Source organism: Halichoerus grypus, chromosome 1 (genome assembly GCF_964656455.1).
Source record: "Halichoerus grypus chromosome 1, mHalGry1.hap1.1, whole genome shotgun sequence".
In the NCBI taxonomy this organism is placed as follows: domain Eukaryota; kingdom Metazoa; phylum Chordata; class Mammalia; order Carnivora; family Phocidae; genus Halichoerus; species Halichoerus grypus.
The window spans coordinates 198,053,763-198,067,638 of NC_135712.1; the positions used below are offsets into that span (position 1 = coordinate 198,053,763).

Consider the following 13,876-nt stretch of genomic DNA (forward strand, 5'->3'; position numbering starts at 1 on the left):
ATTTTTGTGTAAAAAACATGGTAAGGAAGTAAAAGACAACACACAGAATGGGAGAAAATAACTGCAAATCACACATCTGATAAGGGATTTATATCCAGAATCCAGTATAAAGAACTCTTAGAACAACAACAAAAAGACAAATGACCCAATTAAAAATGGGCAAAGCATTTGGATAAACATTTCTCCAAAGAAGATATAAAAGTGGCAACAAACACATAAAAAGATGCTCAACATCATTAGTCACTAGGGAAATGCAAATTAAAATCATCAGATACTATTTTACACCCACTTAGGATGGCTATTATCAAAAAAGGGTTGGGGTGCCTGGCTGGCTCAGTTGGTAGAGTGCGTGACTCTTGATACTGGGGCTGTGAGTTTGAGCCCCACGTTGGATGCAGAGATTACTTAAAAATGAAAAAAATTTTTAAAAAGGGTTAAAATTACAAATGTTGGCAAGGGTGTACAGAAATTGGGACTCTCATACGTTGCTGGTGGGAATGTAAAATGGTGCAGCTGCTGTCTATGGAAAATAGCCTGGTGATTCCTCAAAGAGTTAAAACATAAAAGTACCATATGACCTCACAATTCCTGGGTATATACCCAACGGAACTGAAAATGTGTGTTCAAGCAAAAACTTGTATGTGAATGAATAGTCACAGCAGTCTTATTCACAACAGACAAGAGGTGGAAACAACCCAAATGTCCATAAACTGATGAATGAATAAACAAAATGTGGTATAGCCATATAATATTATTCAGCCATAAAAATGAGTGATATACCGATACATACTACAACATGGATAAACCTTGACAACATGCTAAGTGAACAAAGGCAGACACAAAAGGTCAAATGTTCTATGACTCCACTTACATGAAATGTCTAGAATGGGCAAATCCATAGAGATAGAAGGCAGATTAGTGGTTTATTAGGAAATGAGGGAAAGGAGACTGAGGAGTGACTGCTCAAGAGATACAGGGTTTCCTTTTGAAGTGATGAGAAGTTCTAGAACTAGATAGTGATGATGGTTGTACAACACTATGCATGTACTTAATGCCAGTGAATTGTATGTTTTAAAATGGTTAAAATGGGGGCGCCTGGGTGGCTCAGTCGTTAAGCATCTGCCTTCGGCTCAGGTCATGATCCCAGGGTCCTGAGATCGAGCCCCGCATCGGGCTCCCCGCTCCGCGGGAAGCCTGCTTCTCCCTCTCCCACTCCCCCTGCTTGTGTTTCCTCTCTCGCTCTCTCTCTCTCTGTCAAATAAATAATCTTTAAAAAAAAAAATAAATAAATAAAATAAAATGGTTAAAATGATAAATTTAATGTTACATGTATTTTATCACAATTTTTTAAAAAGTTAAATGTTTTCCTAAAATGACACCATGAAATATGAGTGCTCTGGTTAATGACAACCACAGCTATACAAATTATATTTCATTGAGGCTAATAAAATATCAACCTAAAGTTTTTGCTGAATTTTATCAAGTTTTATAATGAATTTTTAATGAATCATGGTTCAGAAACTATACATTTTTCATAATTATTTTTGAAACTAAGTAGCAGCAATGAAAACTGGCAAATCTTATTTTCATGCTCATTTGCAAGCCAGCTGGACTTCCAATAAGAGTATAGTCTAGGGGGGCGCCTGGGTGGCTCAGTCGTTAAGCGTCTGCCTTCGGCTCAGGTCATGATCCCAGCGTCCTGGGATCGAGCCCCGCATCGGACTCCCTGCTCGGCAGGAAGCCTGCTTCTCCCTCTCCCTCTCCCCCTGCTTGTGTTCCCTCTCTCGCTGTCTCTCTCTCTGTCAAATAAATAAATAAAATCTTTTAAAAAAAAGAAAAAAAAGGTATAGTCTAGGGGCGCCTGGATGGCTTAGTCAGTTAAGCATCTGCCTTCAGCTCGGGTCATTATCCCAGGGTCCTGGTATTGAGCCCTGCATTGGGCTCCCTGCTCCGTGGGGAGTCTGCTTCTCCCTCTGCCCACCCCCTCCCCCCATGCTCTCTCTTTCAAATAAATAAAATCTTAAATTAAAAAAAAGAGTATAGCCTAAAATCTTTAAATATGCCATTCTAGAAGACTACTGGACTTTAAGAGAGGTAAAATGTCATGGTACCTGAAAGTTCTATATCCTTGGAAACCCTGTAATAGCCAAAAAGTGTATACCTCTAGCAGAACCAACCTCTCCAAATACTAATCCCCTATAACCACCCCCAGGAAGTTGGTAACCAGGGAGAGGTTTAAGTCAACGCAGTTCATAATCAATTGAAAAGCATGGTGTATGTCCCTTGAGAAAGTGCCTCCAATAGGCCCAGAACCCTCTACAGCCACAGGCAGCAGCCAGAAAGCATGAATGGTGGCTGGCCTTGCCCAGACCCTCAGTTCATCTGAAGTGAACTAAGGTAGAAGAGCTTTGTCCTTGGCAATGCATACTACCAGGAAGCACTCCTGGAGACACAGAGGAGCTGTGAGGCTGGATCCTTACTTCTAAGGAACGGAATTCTTGGCACTTACCCGTTTGCAGTACCAAAAATCTGGGCCTGGTATATACTCAAGGGTGACCTCTTTGTCATGGATCATTAGAGTTCCCTGTGAAGACAAAGACAGAAGCCATCAACATCAATCCTCAGAAAAACAGAGAGACAGGAAGGCACAGAGAGCCTTTCCAGTCCCCAAGCTGAAACATTTTACAAAGACTGAACCTATTTATCGACAAAAGGAAATGGCTGTTTTAAGCCACAGACTTGGGGCAGTGTGGCAGAGCAAGCTTAAGCTTAGGGAAAGGACGTGGGAAAATCAGTCTTCAGCCTTCGCTCTTGTGGGTCAGGGCGCTGTCCTTGGGCAGGTTAGGCCGAGTCTACTTCTCCAGAGGTATGTAGTGCACGTTCACGAGTCCCAGCAAATCCCCCACCTGACTCGGAGCGAGCACACTAGCAGAAGCCAACTCTTCCTTCTGCAGCTCAGAGGCACAGGAGCCCTCTCAATTATCTTCTTTTCCATGGCTAACTCAAATCTCCTTGGAAAGGCAGGTAGGGCTCTTAACTGTGGTGCCTGAAAACTTTCTTTGGAACACTGGCTGCATGGCAAAAGCCCCCGGAAAAAAAGGTACAACCCCGATGATAGGCAGAACGGAGAAAGGTGAAAGCTTCACGGCAGGTCACGTCCTATGGTAGGACCCTGAATGGCTGATGGTGGCGGCGGCGGCGGCGACGGCAGCTGCATCACTCTGGCTTGGAGCCTACAGAGCGAGCCAGCCATGAGATCTGAGGAGCAACCATTGGCAAATAAGCACTGGGGGGAAGTCTGGCACAGGAACAGGTGGGGAAAGGGGCTCAATAAGCTTGCAGTTACAGAGCTCCTTTGCCTCTGCATTTTGGAAAAGTCACCAATTCTATTTCCCATCAAGAAAAGGTAAGGCTTAATAAACACTAGCCAGCAGATATGTTAGCGCAGAGAGAGAAAAAAAAAAATCTCTGCTTACTGACAAGAGACCCTCACCCACACTGGTAAGTGAACTAACCGAGGATGCGACTCTGGAACTAGCCCCTGCGCTGTGTTCATTCTCCGCCCTCTAGGGTCCTCTGTGTCTCCTCAGACAGGGCTCTGAGTTCTACAAGGCATTTCTTTGCAATTGGACCTCAGTTTCTTGCTTGAATCCATACATCTGTCAAATAATGCTTTACCTCTCTGCTTTTCACACCAAAAGAGTCAAGAGAAATACATAGAATAAAATTATTGTCTTGTCAAAACCAAAGGAAATCTGCCCGCCTACTTAGGTCCTAGAGTCTGGTCTCTGAGAAATTGTTTTGTGGCTTCTTCTCATGGCTAGAAGATGATGATAATAAAAATTTGCTATCATTTATTAAGCGCTTACTCAGAGCCAGCAACTATTAAGTATGTGATCTTATTTAATCCCTTGAATGACCCCATAAAATAACATTATCTTCACTTTACAGATGAGGAAACATGCTCAGAGCCAAGGTCACCCAGATGGTGAAAGGCAGAGCCAGATTCACATGTGGGCTGTAGATAAGGGACCTCCTACTGCATTCATCAACTCCTGCTCTGTCTTAAGGACAAGCAATCTGATCTCAGAAACCAAACCAGGAAAGAGAAGAACTCTGCAGGCAGGGAGGTTAGGGGACTATCACTCTGCCAAGCTCTACCATACAGGAGGTTGGTCAGGATGGTACCCTTCTACCTAGAGGCAGTATATCACATCATTTAAGAACATGGACTCTGGGTCGGGTTCCCTAAATTTGAATCTTGCCACCACCTCATGACCTCCAACAAGGACCTTATTAATTTCTATGTGCTTCAGTTTCCTCATTTGTAAAGTAGGGATAACAGTACCTGTTTCATAAGATGGTTATGAAGATTAAGTAAATTAATACATATAAAGAGCTTAGCATGAAATATAGTGAGGGCTCAATAAATGTATTTTGACTCCTAAGTGCTAAAAAAGGACTAGCATCAGCAGGTGAGACTAGACAGGTCAAAAAGCCACTCACTTCACCTCATTTACTTGTCAGGTAATATTGCACAACCCGTTTCAATCTACTAAAAGACTAAGCTTTCATAGGAAATGGTCACTGCACGTCAGAACCGGTATCTTTATGCTGCACTTAGTGTCAGTTGTCAATTGCTGGGCCAGATCTTAGTGTCCAGGCCAAATCTTGCTGGCCTTTTATTATCAGTACCAAGTGCAGTACTTGGCACAGAAAAGGAACTTAATAAGGGCTTGTGGAAGGAACAAAAGACTGAATGGATCCAACTCTCCCTGGAAGACTGGAGTGCTTAGCACACAGTGGCTCTGGAGGGAGGTACTGCCGTCACAGTGCGCATCTGTACACCCTGGCCACAAAACGTGTGGGTTGCCACGTAAAGAGTGAACAGTGTCACAGGCACAAGGCACTACTGCGAACATAGTCATCTGCAAATTTTGATTTCACCACTTGGAGGTATCACTAGACTCAAATTTCTAAGGCAAGGAGTCTTTATACTTCTAGTGTGACAAATACACCGTTCCAGGAACCACGGATGACTTTCGTCCAGGGTAGCAAACTCCTGCCAGGAGCACTCATTAGCATATCTTCCCATTTGAGAAGATTGCCTTTCCCTCATGTGTCACAAAGGCAATGATTTCCAATTCCTCAGAGTCCCCTACAGCTAGGACGGCTTTCTTTTCAATCTGCATGTGGCTAGACATAAGGCTGCCAGGAGACCACTGCTAAAGAATATGAAATGCTTTTAACATCACCGTTGAAGAACAGCCAATTGTTTTAATAAGAATAAACAGAGAAATCACTTGAATGAGAACAATCAGGTTTATCTATGATTTGATTCCCCAGCTGCTATCACATACAGGCTGCCCAGATATACCAAGCATGGGGTGACATACACTATGACCCTCCCTAACCTGGCCAGGCCCTTTCTTCAGATTTCATAGGGTAAAGATCTGCCAGTGTCTCCTAGGGAAGCAAACTGTGGGGCGTTGGATTAATAAATGAGTAGGATAAATAAATATTAATAAATAATAAGTCAATAAGTCATTAATGAATGATTTCATCATTTTTGGTTGTCCACTTTTGTCTATTACCTACCATCTTCACACATTAGTATTTTTAGTCATCATTTGAATTATTGGATTATTAAGCTACTAAAGCAAAGGAACCATGAAGACCACGAGTCTGATTAACCAGGTCTGGCTCCTAAAGAGGCATCATACATTTGAAAGTAAAACCAGAGACACCTCCTTTCTTAGTGTTAGATTAGGCTTAAATTAGATCAAAACCTGCAAAAATTTATCTCCCAAGCCCAAAGCCCTCACTTGACAAAGTCACATATAGGTGTTCCTAAGTATATCCCCGGGGGTCTTAATGTAAAGCTGCAGAAAGCTAGAGATAACTGCGTTCCTGAACAGTAAAGCCAGTCAAGTCCATATTCTCCACCTCAGGGACACTAGAGAGGAGCACACTCTGGGTCTGAGGGCAGCTGAACTCAACATCCACATTTCCATTTCCCTTTTCAGCTGCTGTTCCTGGAGGCTTCGTAACTTCATTTTGTGACTGTCAACCTGTGAAAAGGACTTGGGTCAGAGAATTATGGCTCTACCACATGGTCCAGCTGGCTCATAACCAAACCCCAAGAATCCTTTCTTAAGGTACTGGGGAGGTACAAGAGCAAATGGGAAGGGAAGAACATTTCTGGCCAGCAGCTCGGCATGTTTGTTGACGATCTCCCAACACAAGCACGGTCACAATCACATTTTGTACTGAGAGCACGGTTGCTGTGCGACAGAACGGGTCATCCCATCGAAGCATGGAGAGACACAGACAGGATCAAAAGGCAGGGAGTAAGTATGTGAGCCTTGTGAATACAACTCACACTGAAACATCAGCAATCCCTCCTCATAGATTTGTGCTTCTTCCAAACACAGGATGGGAGAATCAGGTTACTGGTGGCTGAGAACTGGTACTGTTTATCAGAGATAGTAATCTTTATTCACAAGGCAATTACAGTTTACAAAGGCATTCTTCACAAATGTCACCTAGCTCAATCCTCAAAAGTAGGGCATATATAAAACTTACTTCCACATAGGAAAGTATGGCTGGGATACATGGAACAGCCTGCCCAAGATTACAGAGCTACTTAGCAACACATACAGGACCAAGAGTCAGGTTTTCTTTTTGCCATATTGCTTTTCTTTGTTTTACACATCCAGGGAGTCAGCCAACTCATAATAGTTGCCACACCAAAGACGTGGCTTCTGATAAAAAGATGCATAAAGTCTAAAGAAATTCGCAGGCAATGGCCCCACAGGGATTTTTTAGAGAGACTGTCATAAAGACCCTGCTCCCTGATAGCACTGCCAATCCCCCAAGCTGGCCTGCTCAAGTGGTCTTTGTGTTCTTAAAGCACTACAATTACTTTAAGGCACAGTACCTAACACAAAGAGAGCAGCTAGTAAGCAGGTGCTATGAGCAGTTTCAACAACCCAGCAATCAAATGGACTTGCAGAAAAAGTAAAGCAAGAGGAACCAAATAACAGGTTTAAAACAGATGTACGTCATTCCTCTTGTATAAAAGGGTAGTTTTATAGAAATCTTTTGCAAAGCAGCCAGGCTCATTCTTTCTGGTGCAAGGATATGTTATAGTTCAAACATCTAGTAAAACTCGGTATTTCCAAAGGCCAAAACTAAAATGAGACAGAAAGAGGAAAGGAGGAGAGGGAGGAAGGAGGGAAGTAGAGGAAGAAACCCTAAGGGAAGCACACAGAAAGCTCTGTGATAACTCTGTAGTAGCTCTGTCCATTGATCTCTATACCCTCTGTTAGACTGGCTTTTCTTTTTTCTTTAAAGATTTATTTATTTGAGGGGGGGTGCATGTACTGGGCGGGGGGGGAGGCGGGTAGAGGGAGAAAGTCTTCCGTAGACTCCGAGTTGAGTGTGGAGCTGATACGGACTCAATCCCAAGACCCTGAGATCACAACCTGAGCAGAAACCAAGAGCCAGACACTTAACTGACTGTGCTACCCAGGAGCCATAGACTGACTTTTCACAGAACAGGATCTGAGTCACTCTGTGAGCAGCCAGGAGATGAGACTCTAATGGGATCTCCACTGGAAATAGAATCCCACTTCAGGGTCCAATTTAAAGTTGAGGGGCAAGGAGACACTGCACTCTCAGCTGATACTTCATCTGGATATCTTTTCTTGTCTAGATGAAAGCACAAACATTTTTTCCTGAAATGCTCCTTAGTAATATTTTCCATGGGGCGTCTGGGTGTCTGTCTGTTGGTTAAGCGTCTGCCTTCAGCTCAGGTCATGATCTCAGGGTCCTGGGATCAAGCCCCATGTCAGGTTCCCTGCTCAGTGGGGAGACTGCTTTTCCTTCTCCCTCTTTCCATCCCCCCAGGCTTGTGCTCTCTCTAATAAATAAATAACATCTTTTAAAAATAATATTTTTCACTACCTGACCAGTTTATCTGTCATTTCCTAAGGGGACACTAACAGCATCTTGCTAAAACCTTATGTGTGCTCCCTGAAGCAGTATGGCTCTGGCTGTGTTTCACTCAGCCCAACCCACCAGGCTCCGACCTGGCCAGTCAGGGTCTCAAGGAACACAATACACTCGAGACCAGGCCCCGACATACAGCAACTTGATTATTTCAAAGGTATCTGGTGCTGAGAATACATTCCACTCCCCCTCCACCACCACTCCCTGCCAGTCTTTGGTGTATTTTAAAATAAGATCTCAGTTCTTCTACAAAATGCCTCTTGTCATTATGAAAGAAAACCTGCAGTCTTGGAAGTAATTTCATCAACTTAGCTCCCAGAAGACTTGTCTATCAGGGTATTCATAAAATTCTCGAGCTCTGAGAGTCATTTGGGTCAAAAACAAAGAGGCAAAATATAAACAAACAAATGAGTAAGCAAATAAGTAAATAATAAAATGCCAAAAGTCTTTTCTCTCCCTGTGAGAAGGTGAGGTTCTATCAGAGACTGAGACCAGTAGATGGGGCACTCAGCAAACTCCTTCACCACCAACATCTTACTATGAAGAAATAATTATAAAGATTCCCCTGGGGGTGCCTGGGTGGCTCAGTCGTTAAGCGTCTGCCTTCGGCTCAGGTCATGATCCCAGGGTCCTGGGATTGAGCCCCGCATCAGGCTCCCTGCTCGGCGGGAAGCCTGCTTCTCCCTCTCCCACTTCCCCTGCTTGTGTTCCTGCTCTCACTGTCTCTCTCTCTGTCAAATAAATAAATAAAATCTTAAAAAAAAAAAAAAAGATTCCCCTGAAACTAATAATACAGTATATATTAACTAAATTGAATTTAAATGAAGAATTAGAAAAAAAAAAAGGATTACAAGATCCAGCTATTAGTACTTAGAATAACTTAATAAATGTGAACCACTAAAATGCAAATACTTTTGAAACTGTCAGTTTGTTATAATTCTGTATGTTTTATTTTTTTTTCAAGATTTATTTATTTGAGAGAGAGAGAGAAGGAGGGGCAGGGGGGAGAGAATCTGAAGCCGACTCAGTGCTGAGCGCAGAGCCCAAAGCCCAAAATGGGGCTCAATCTCATGACCCTGAGATCAGACCTGAACTGAAACCAAGAGTGGGTCACATAACCGACTGTGCCATCCAGGCACCCTAATTTTGTATTTTTTTTTTTTTTTAAGATTTTATTTATTTGAGAGTGAGCGAGAGAGAGAGAGAGAGAGCATAAGCCAGGGGAAGAGGCAGAGGGAGAAGCAGACTCCCCACTAAGCAGGAAGCCCGACACAGAGCTTGATCCCAGGCCCCTGGGATCATCATGAGGCGGACGCTTAACCAACTGAGCCACCTAGGCGCCCCAATTTTGTATGTTTTAAAGCAGTATTTCATCCAATGTTGATAAGGACCTCAGCCTAGTTAAGATTTTCCTGGTCAGTTAATAATTTATTTCCAAACAATTCTTAGTGGAAGTAGATCATATTTGAACACATCTTACTGGTAATCCTCAGAACTCCCTTCAGAATTCAAGCTTCTATAACCTCTGTTTCATTTTTTTTTTCTCAGTTGGTTTCAATCACATCATAATGAAATCAAAGTACTCATAAAGTAGAACAGATATAGAAACGAGATACAGCTTGTTCCTTCCTAACAATTTTCTCACTTAGCCCTGAAATAATTGTGGGGTATGCAGGGCAGAGGTTTTAGTCCCAGATAAAAGAGGGGCTCTCCGCCTACTGAGGCCCTTAGGGCCATTTTCTCCCCACACCGTTGAATACTAGAACACTATTTAACACTCCTGCATATTCTGAAATGACCTTTTTAAAAAAGATTTTATTTATTTATTTATTTATTTATTTGAGAGAAAGAGAGGGAGGGAGGGAAAGAGCAGGGGGTGGAACTGAGAGACAGGGACAAGCAAACTTTACACTGAGCACAGAGCCCAATGCAGGGCTCGATCTTGCGACCCTGAGATCATGACCTGAACTGAAACCAAGAGTCGGATGTTCAACTGACTGAGCCACCCAAGCGCCCCGAGATGACTATTGTTCTAGCTCCCCAACACTCATGTCTCTGGAAAAAGTGGACCCTAAATTCAACATATACACATGCTTCATTTTCTAGGTCTCTAAATTGAGTCACTGTAAAGGAAGAAAAGGGAGTTTCTAAAATCAACGTGGTAAATGTAAAGCTTCTTACTTTACTTTGTCTATTGAGTAACATAATCAAACTGTTTCTCTCTCATTTCTTTTTCTTACAGAGCTCATGATGGGACATGGGAGGAATAGCCAAGAGAAAATGCGAGGCCCACAAATCCTAAGGCACTGCACAGATCACACTGCTGAGCCCACCACAAAGGCTGCAGTGTTTCTCAGGTACCCTCCAAAGAACCAGCAGCTATTCTTCTGGCCTCACCATTGAAGAGATTACTTCTACTGGCTCTTCATCTGCTACCTCCCACCCAAGAACCTTAGGTCTCTTGAAGCTTGTCTCTATTAGCCTCTCTGGCTTCAATGTCCTTGCTCAGACATTTCAAAAAAAACCCCTGCTGACCTACTTTCTGCAGAAACAATGCCCTGAAAAGATGAATAAAACACAATGCCACCAGACTTCTGAACACACACTGCTCCACTGCCATTTTAGGGAGGTAACCACCCACCATTATTTTTTTCTTAGGCAAAAAGCTACAGACCCAGGGCACCTGGCTGGCTCAGTTGGAAGAGCATGCAACTCTTGATCTGAGGATCAGGAGTTCAAACCCCATGCTGGGTACAGAGATTAATAAACAAACAAACAATTAAAAAAAAAAAGCTACAGACCCAATGACACTCTGACAGTAGCTACAACACTAAGAATGGAAGCTCTGAGTCAGAAAATGTCCATTGGGACAGAAGATTAGGACCCTAATCCTTATCGGGTCTATTCATTCTCACATGGGAATAAGAGGATTATCAAACTTCAGTCCTAATAAAAACAAGGGGTGGCTTTTCACATTTAAGGCATGCTCAAGTCAAATTACTCCATATTGAGGAAGCAACATTTGCTGATCTATATCATGGCTGCCATTGTAGCAGGTACATATAGAGAATGAGGGAATGAGCTCTACACAGGGCAGAAATCTCAGGTAATCCAGGAATCTGAGAGAAGACAAAGCCAAGAGGTCTCTAATCATGTCCCAGCTAGAGCTGCAGCCAAGTGCTACAAAGGCACAGCCCACAGGCATCAAGAAACTCTCCCTGATCAAACCTGTATGCCCTGAAAATCTAACACAGACTTAACCCTTGGATACCTTTAAACACCCTCAGACCTAAGACATATCATCCAGTGTATTAAAAGGCATCCTTTATATCTATTTAAAGCTCTCAAAATAACCAAGTGATCATATAATTGAAAATTTCTCCTCTTGGGATGCCTGGGTGGCTCAGCAGGTTAAGTGTCTGCCTTCGGCTCGGGTCGTGATCCCAGGATCCTGGGATCACGTCCCACATTGGGCTCCCTGCTCAGAGGGGAGTCTGCTTCTCCCTCTGCCTGCTGCTCCCCCTGCTTGTGCTCTCTGACAAATAAATAAATAAAATCTTTAAGGGGCGCCTGGGTAACTTAGTAGGTTAAGTGTCTACCTTTGACTTGGGTCATGATCCCAGGGTCCTGGGACCGAGCTCCACATCGGGCTCCCTGCTCGGTGGGGAGCCTGCCTCTCCCTCTCCCTCTGTGCTCCCCGCCCCCCTCTTGTGCTCTCTCTCTCTCTGTCAAATAAATAAACAAAATCTTAAAAAAAATTTCTCTTTATAAGAAAAACTGCGAAAGAAATTTATTTATTTATTTTTAAAGATTTGATTCATTGATTTGAGAGAGAGTGAGAGAGAGCGAGCATGAGAGGGGGGAGGGTCAGGAGAAGCAGATTCCCCCCTGAGCAGGGACCCCGATGCGGGACTCGATCCCAGGACTCCAGGATCATGACCTGAGCCGAAGGTAGTCACTTAACCAACTGAGCCACCCAGGCACCCCAAGAAATATATTTAAAAAGGGCCAGCCTCAAGCAGTGTTAGGAAGCAACTTGAGGTTTCTCTCTCTCTCTCTTTTTGAAGATTTCATTTATTTTTTTTGAGAGAAAGAGAGAGAGTATGCACATGAGCATGTGTAGGGGCAGAGGGAGAGGGAGAAGCAGACTTCCCACAGGGCAGAGAGCCCCCAACTCGGGGCTTGATCCCAGGATCTCGGGGCGGAAGAGAGACACTCAACCAAATGAGCCACCCAAATGCCCCTTGAGGTTTCTCTTATACACAATAGCCTGAACGTCTAGATTTTCTAAAATGGTCCCAAGTTCGTGTTCTGGTCTGTTGAAAAGCTATATGTTAAGCAATGCAAACCGATCTGAGGTTCAGGAAGATGGTCAAGGGTACAACATATGACTGGCTCCTCTCCAAAAGACTTTACTGAGATTTCTTTTTGTGAGAAGACTATTCTAGAATTTTAAAGATTAAAAAGCACCTTTACCCCTTCCCTACCACATCCTCATCCCCCCCCCAAAATTAGAATAGAGTATTTATTCGATTTTTTGTTTTGTTTTGTTTTTTATTTATTTTTTTAAAGATTTTATTCATTTATCTGACAGACAGAGACACAGCAAGAGAGGGAACACAAGCAGGGGGAGCGGGAGAGGGAGAAGCAGGCTTCCCGCTGAGCAGGGAGCCCAACGTGGGGCTCGATCCCAGGACCCCGGGACCATGACCCAAGCCGAAGGCAGATGCTTAACGACTGAGCCACCCAGGTGCCCCTGTTTTTTAAAGATTTATTTATTTGAGAGAGAGAGCGAGTGCATGAGTGTGCACGTAGAGGGGGCAGAGAGAGAATCTCAAGCAGACTCTGAACTGAGCATGGAACCTGATGCAGGGCTCAATCTCAAGACCCTGAGATCATGACCTGAGCTGAAATCAAGAGTTAGATGCTCAACCAACTAAGCCACCCATGCGCCCCTAGCATATGTACTCTTAACAAAATATTTTCTCACAGGTGACTGACTAGGCATGGGGTGGGAGCGTGTTCAGCAGTGAACAAATCCTAACAATGCTCTCGTGGAGCTTGTTTTAAAGCACGAGGACAGGGGCGCCTGCGTGGCTCAGTCGTTAAGTGTCTGCCTTCGGCTCAGGTCATGATCCCGGGGTCCTGGGATCGAGTCCCACATCGGGCTCCCTGCTCGGCAAGAAGCCTGCTTCTCCCTCTCCCATTCCCCCTGCTTGTGTTCCTGCTCTCGCTATCTCTCTCTCTGTCAAATAAATAAATAAAATCTTAAAAAAAATAAAAAATAAAAAAAATAAAGCACGAGGACAAGTATACTTTTAAACAAATAAGAAACACATACCTGTATCTGAAATTCTTATAGGAAAAGTACAGAATGGAAAGAGTTCTTTAACACTGCTAGAAGTCAAGAGAGACAAAAGGAGAGTGAGAAATTATGCTCAGAGGTCAAGTATGCTGATGGTTCACCAGGTATAAAGTGCACGGTAAGCAGTGCATACAATAGACAAAGCTGGATGTGACCCACAGAGGAGAAAATGATAAAGCACACTTAAGTGAAAAAGCCCAGAAATAAGATCAACATATATTCTTCTTCTTGCTAAGAAAGCCCTAACAGAAATGCTGCATTCTACCTCTGTCTTCTGTAATTCCTCTATGTTTATATGTAGTAAGATTTAGAACAGCGCATGCAGGGCGCCTGGGTGGCTCAGTTGGTTAAGCGACTGCCTTCGGCTCAGGTCATGATCCTGGAGTCACAGGATGGGAGTCCCACATCGGGCTCCCTGCTCAGTGGGGAGTCTGCTTCTCCCTTTGACCCTCCCCCCTCTCATGCTCTCTCTCTCCTTCTCAAATAGAACAGCTCATG

The 13,876-nt window shown here is 43.6% G+C and overlaps 1 protein-coding gene across 5 annotated transcripts in view; it reads right to left on the minus strand.

Moving 5' to 3' along the window:
- The window catches only part of RBM6 (RNA binding motif protein 6), a 106,314-nt gene that overhangs the window by 19,924 nt on the left and 72,514 nt on the right, over positions 1–13,876 (minus strand). For 4 of the 5 annotated variants that reach the window (XM_078077921.1, XM_078077922.1, XM_078077913.1 and 1 more), the window contains one exon: positions 2,510–2,584. In XM_078077921.1, the coding sequence (XP_077934047.1) occupies positions 2,510–2,584 (75 nt within the window). Of the gene's footprint in view, positions 1–2,509; positions 2,585–3,515; positions 3,683–13,876 lie in introns of all 5 variants that reach the window. The other variant, XM_078077925.1, reaches the window with a different exon arrangement.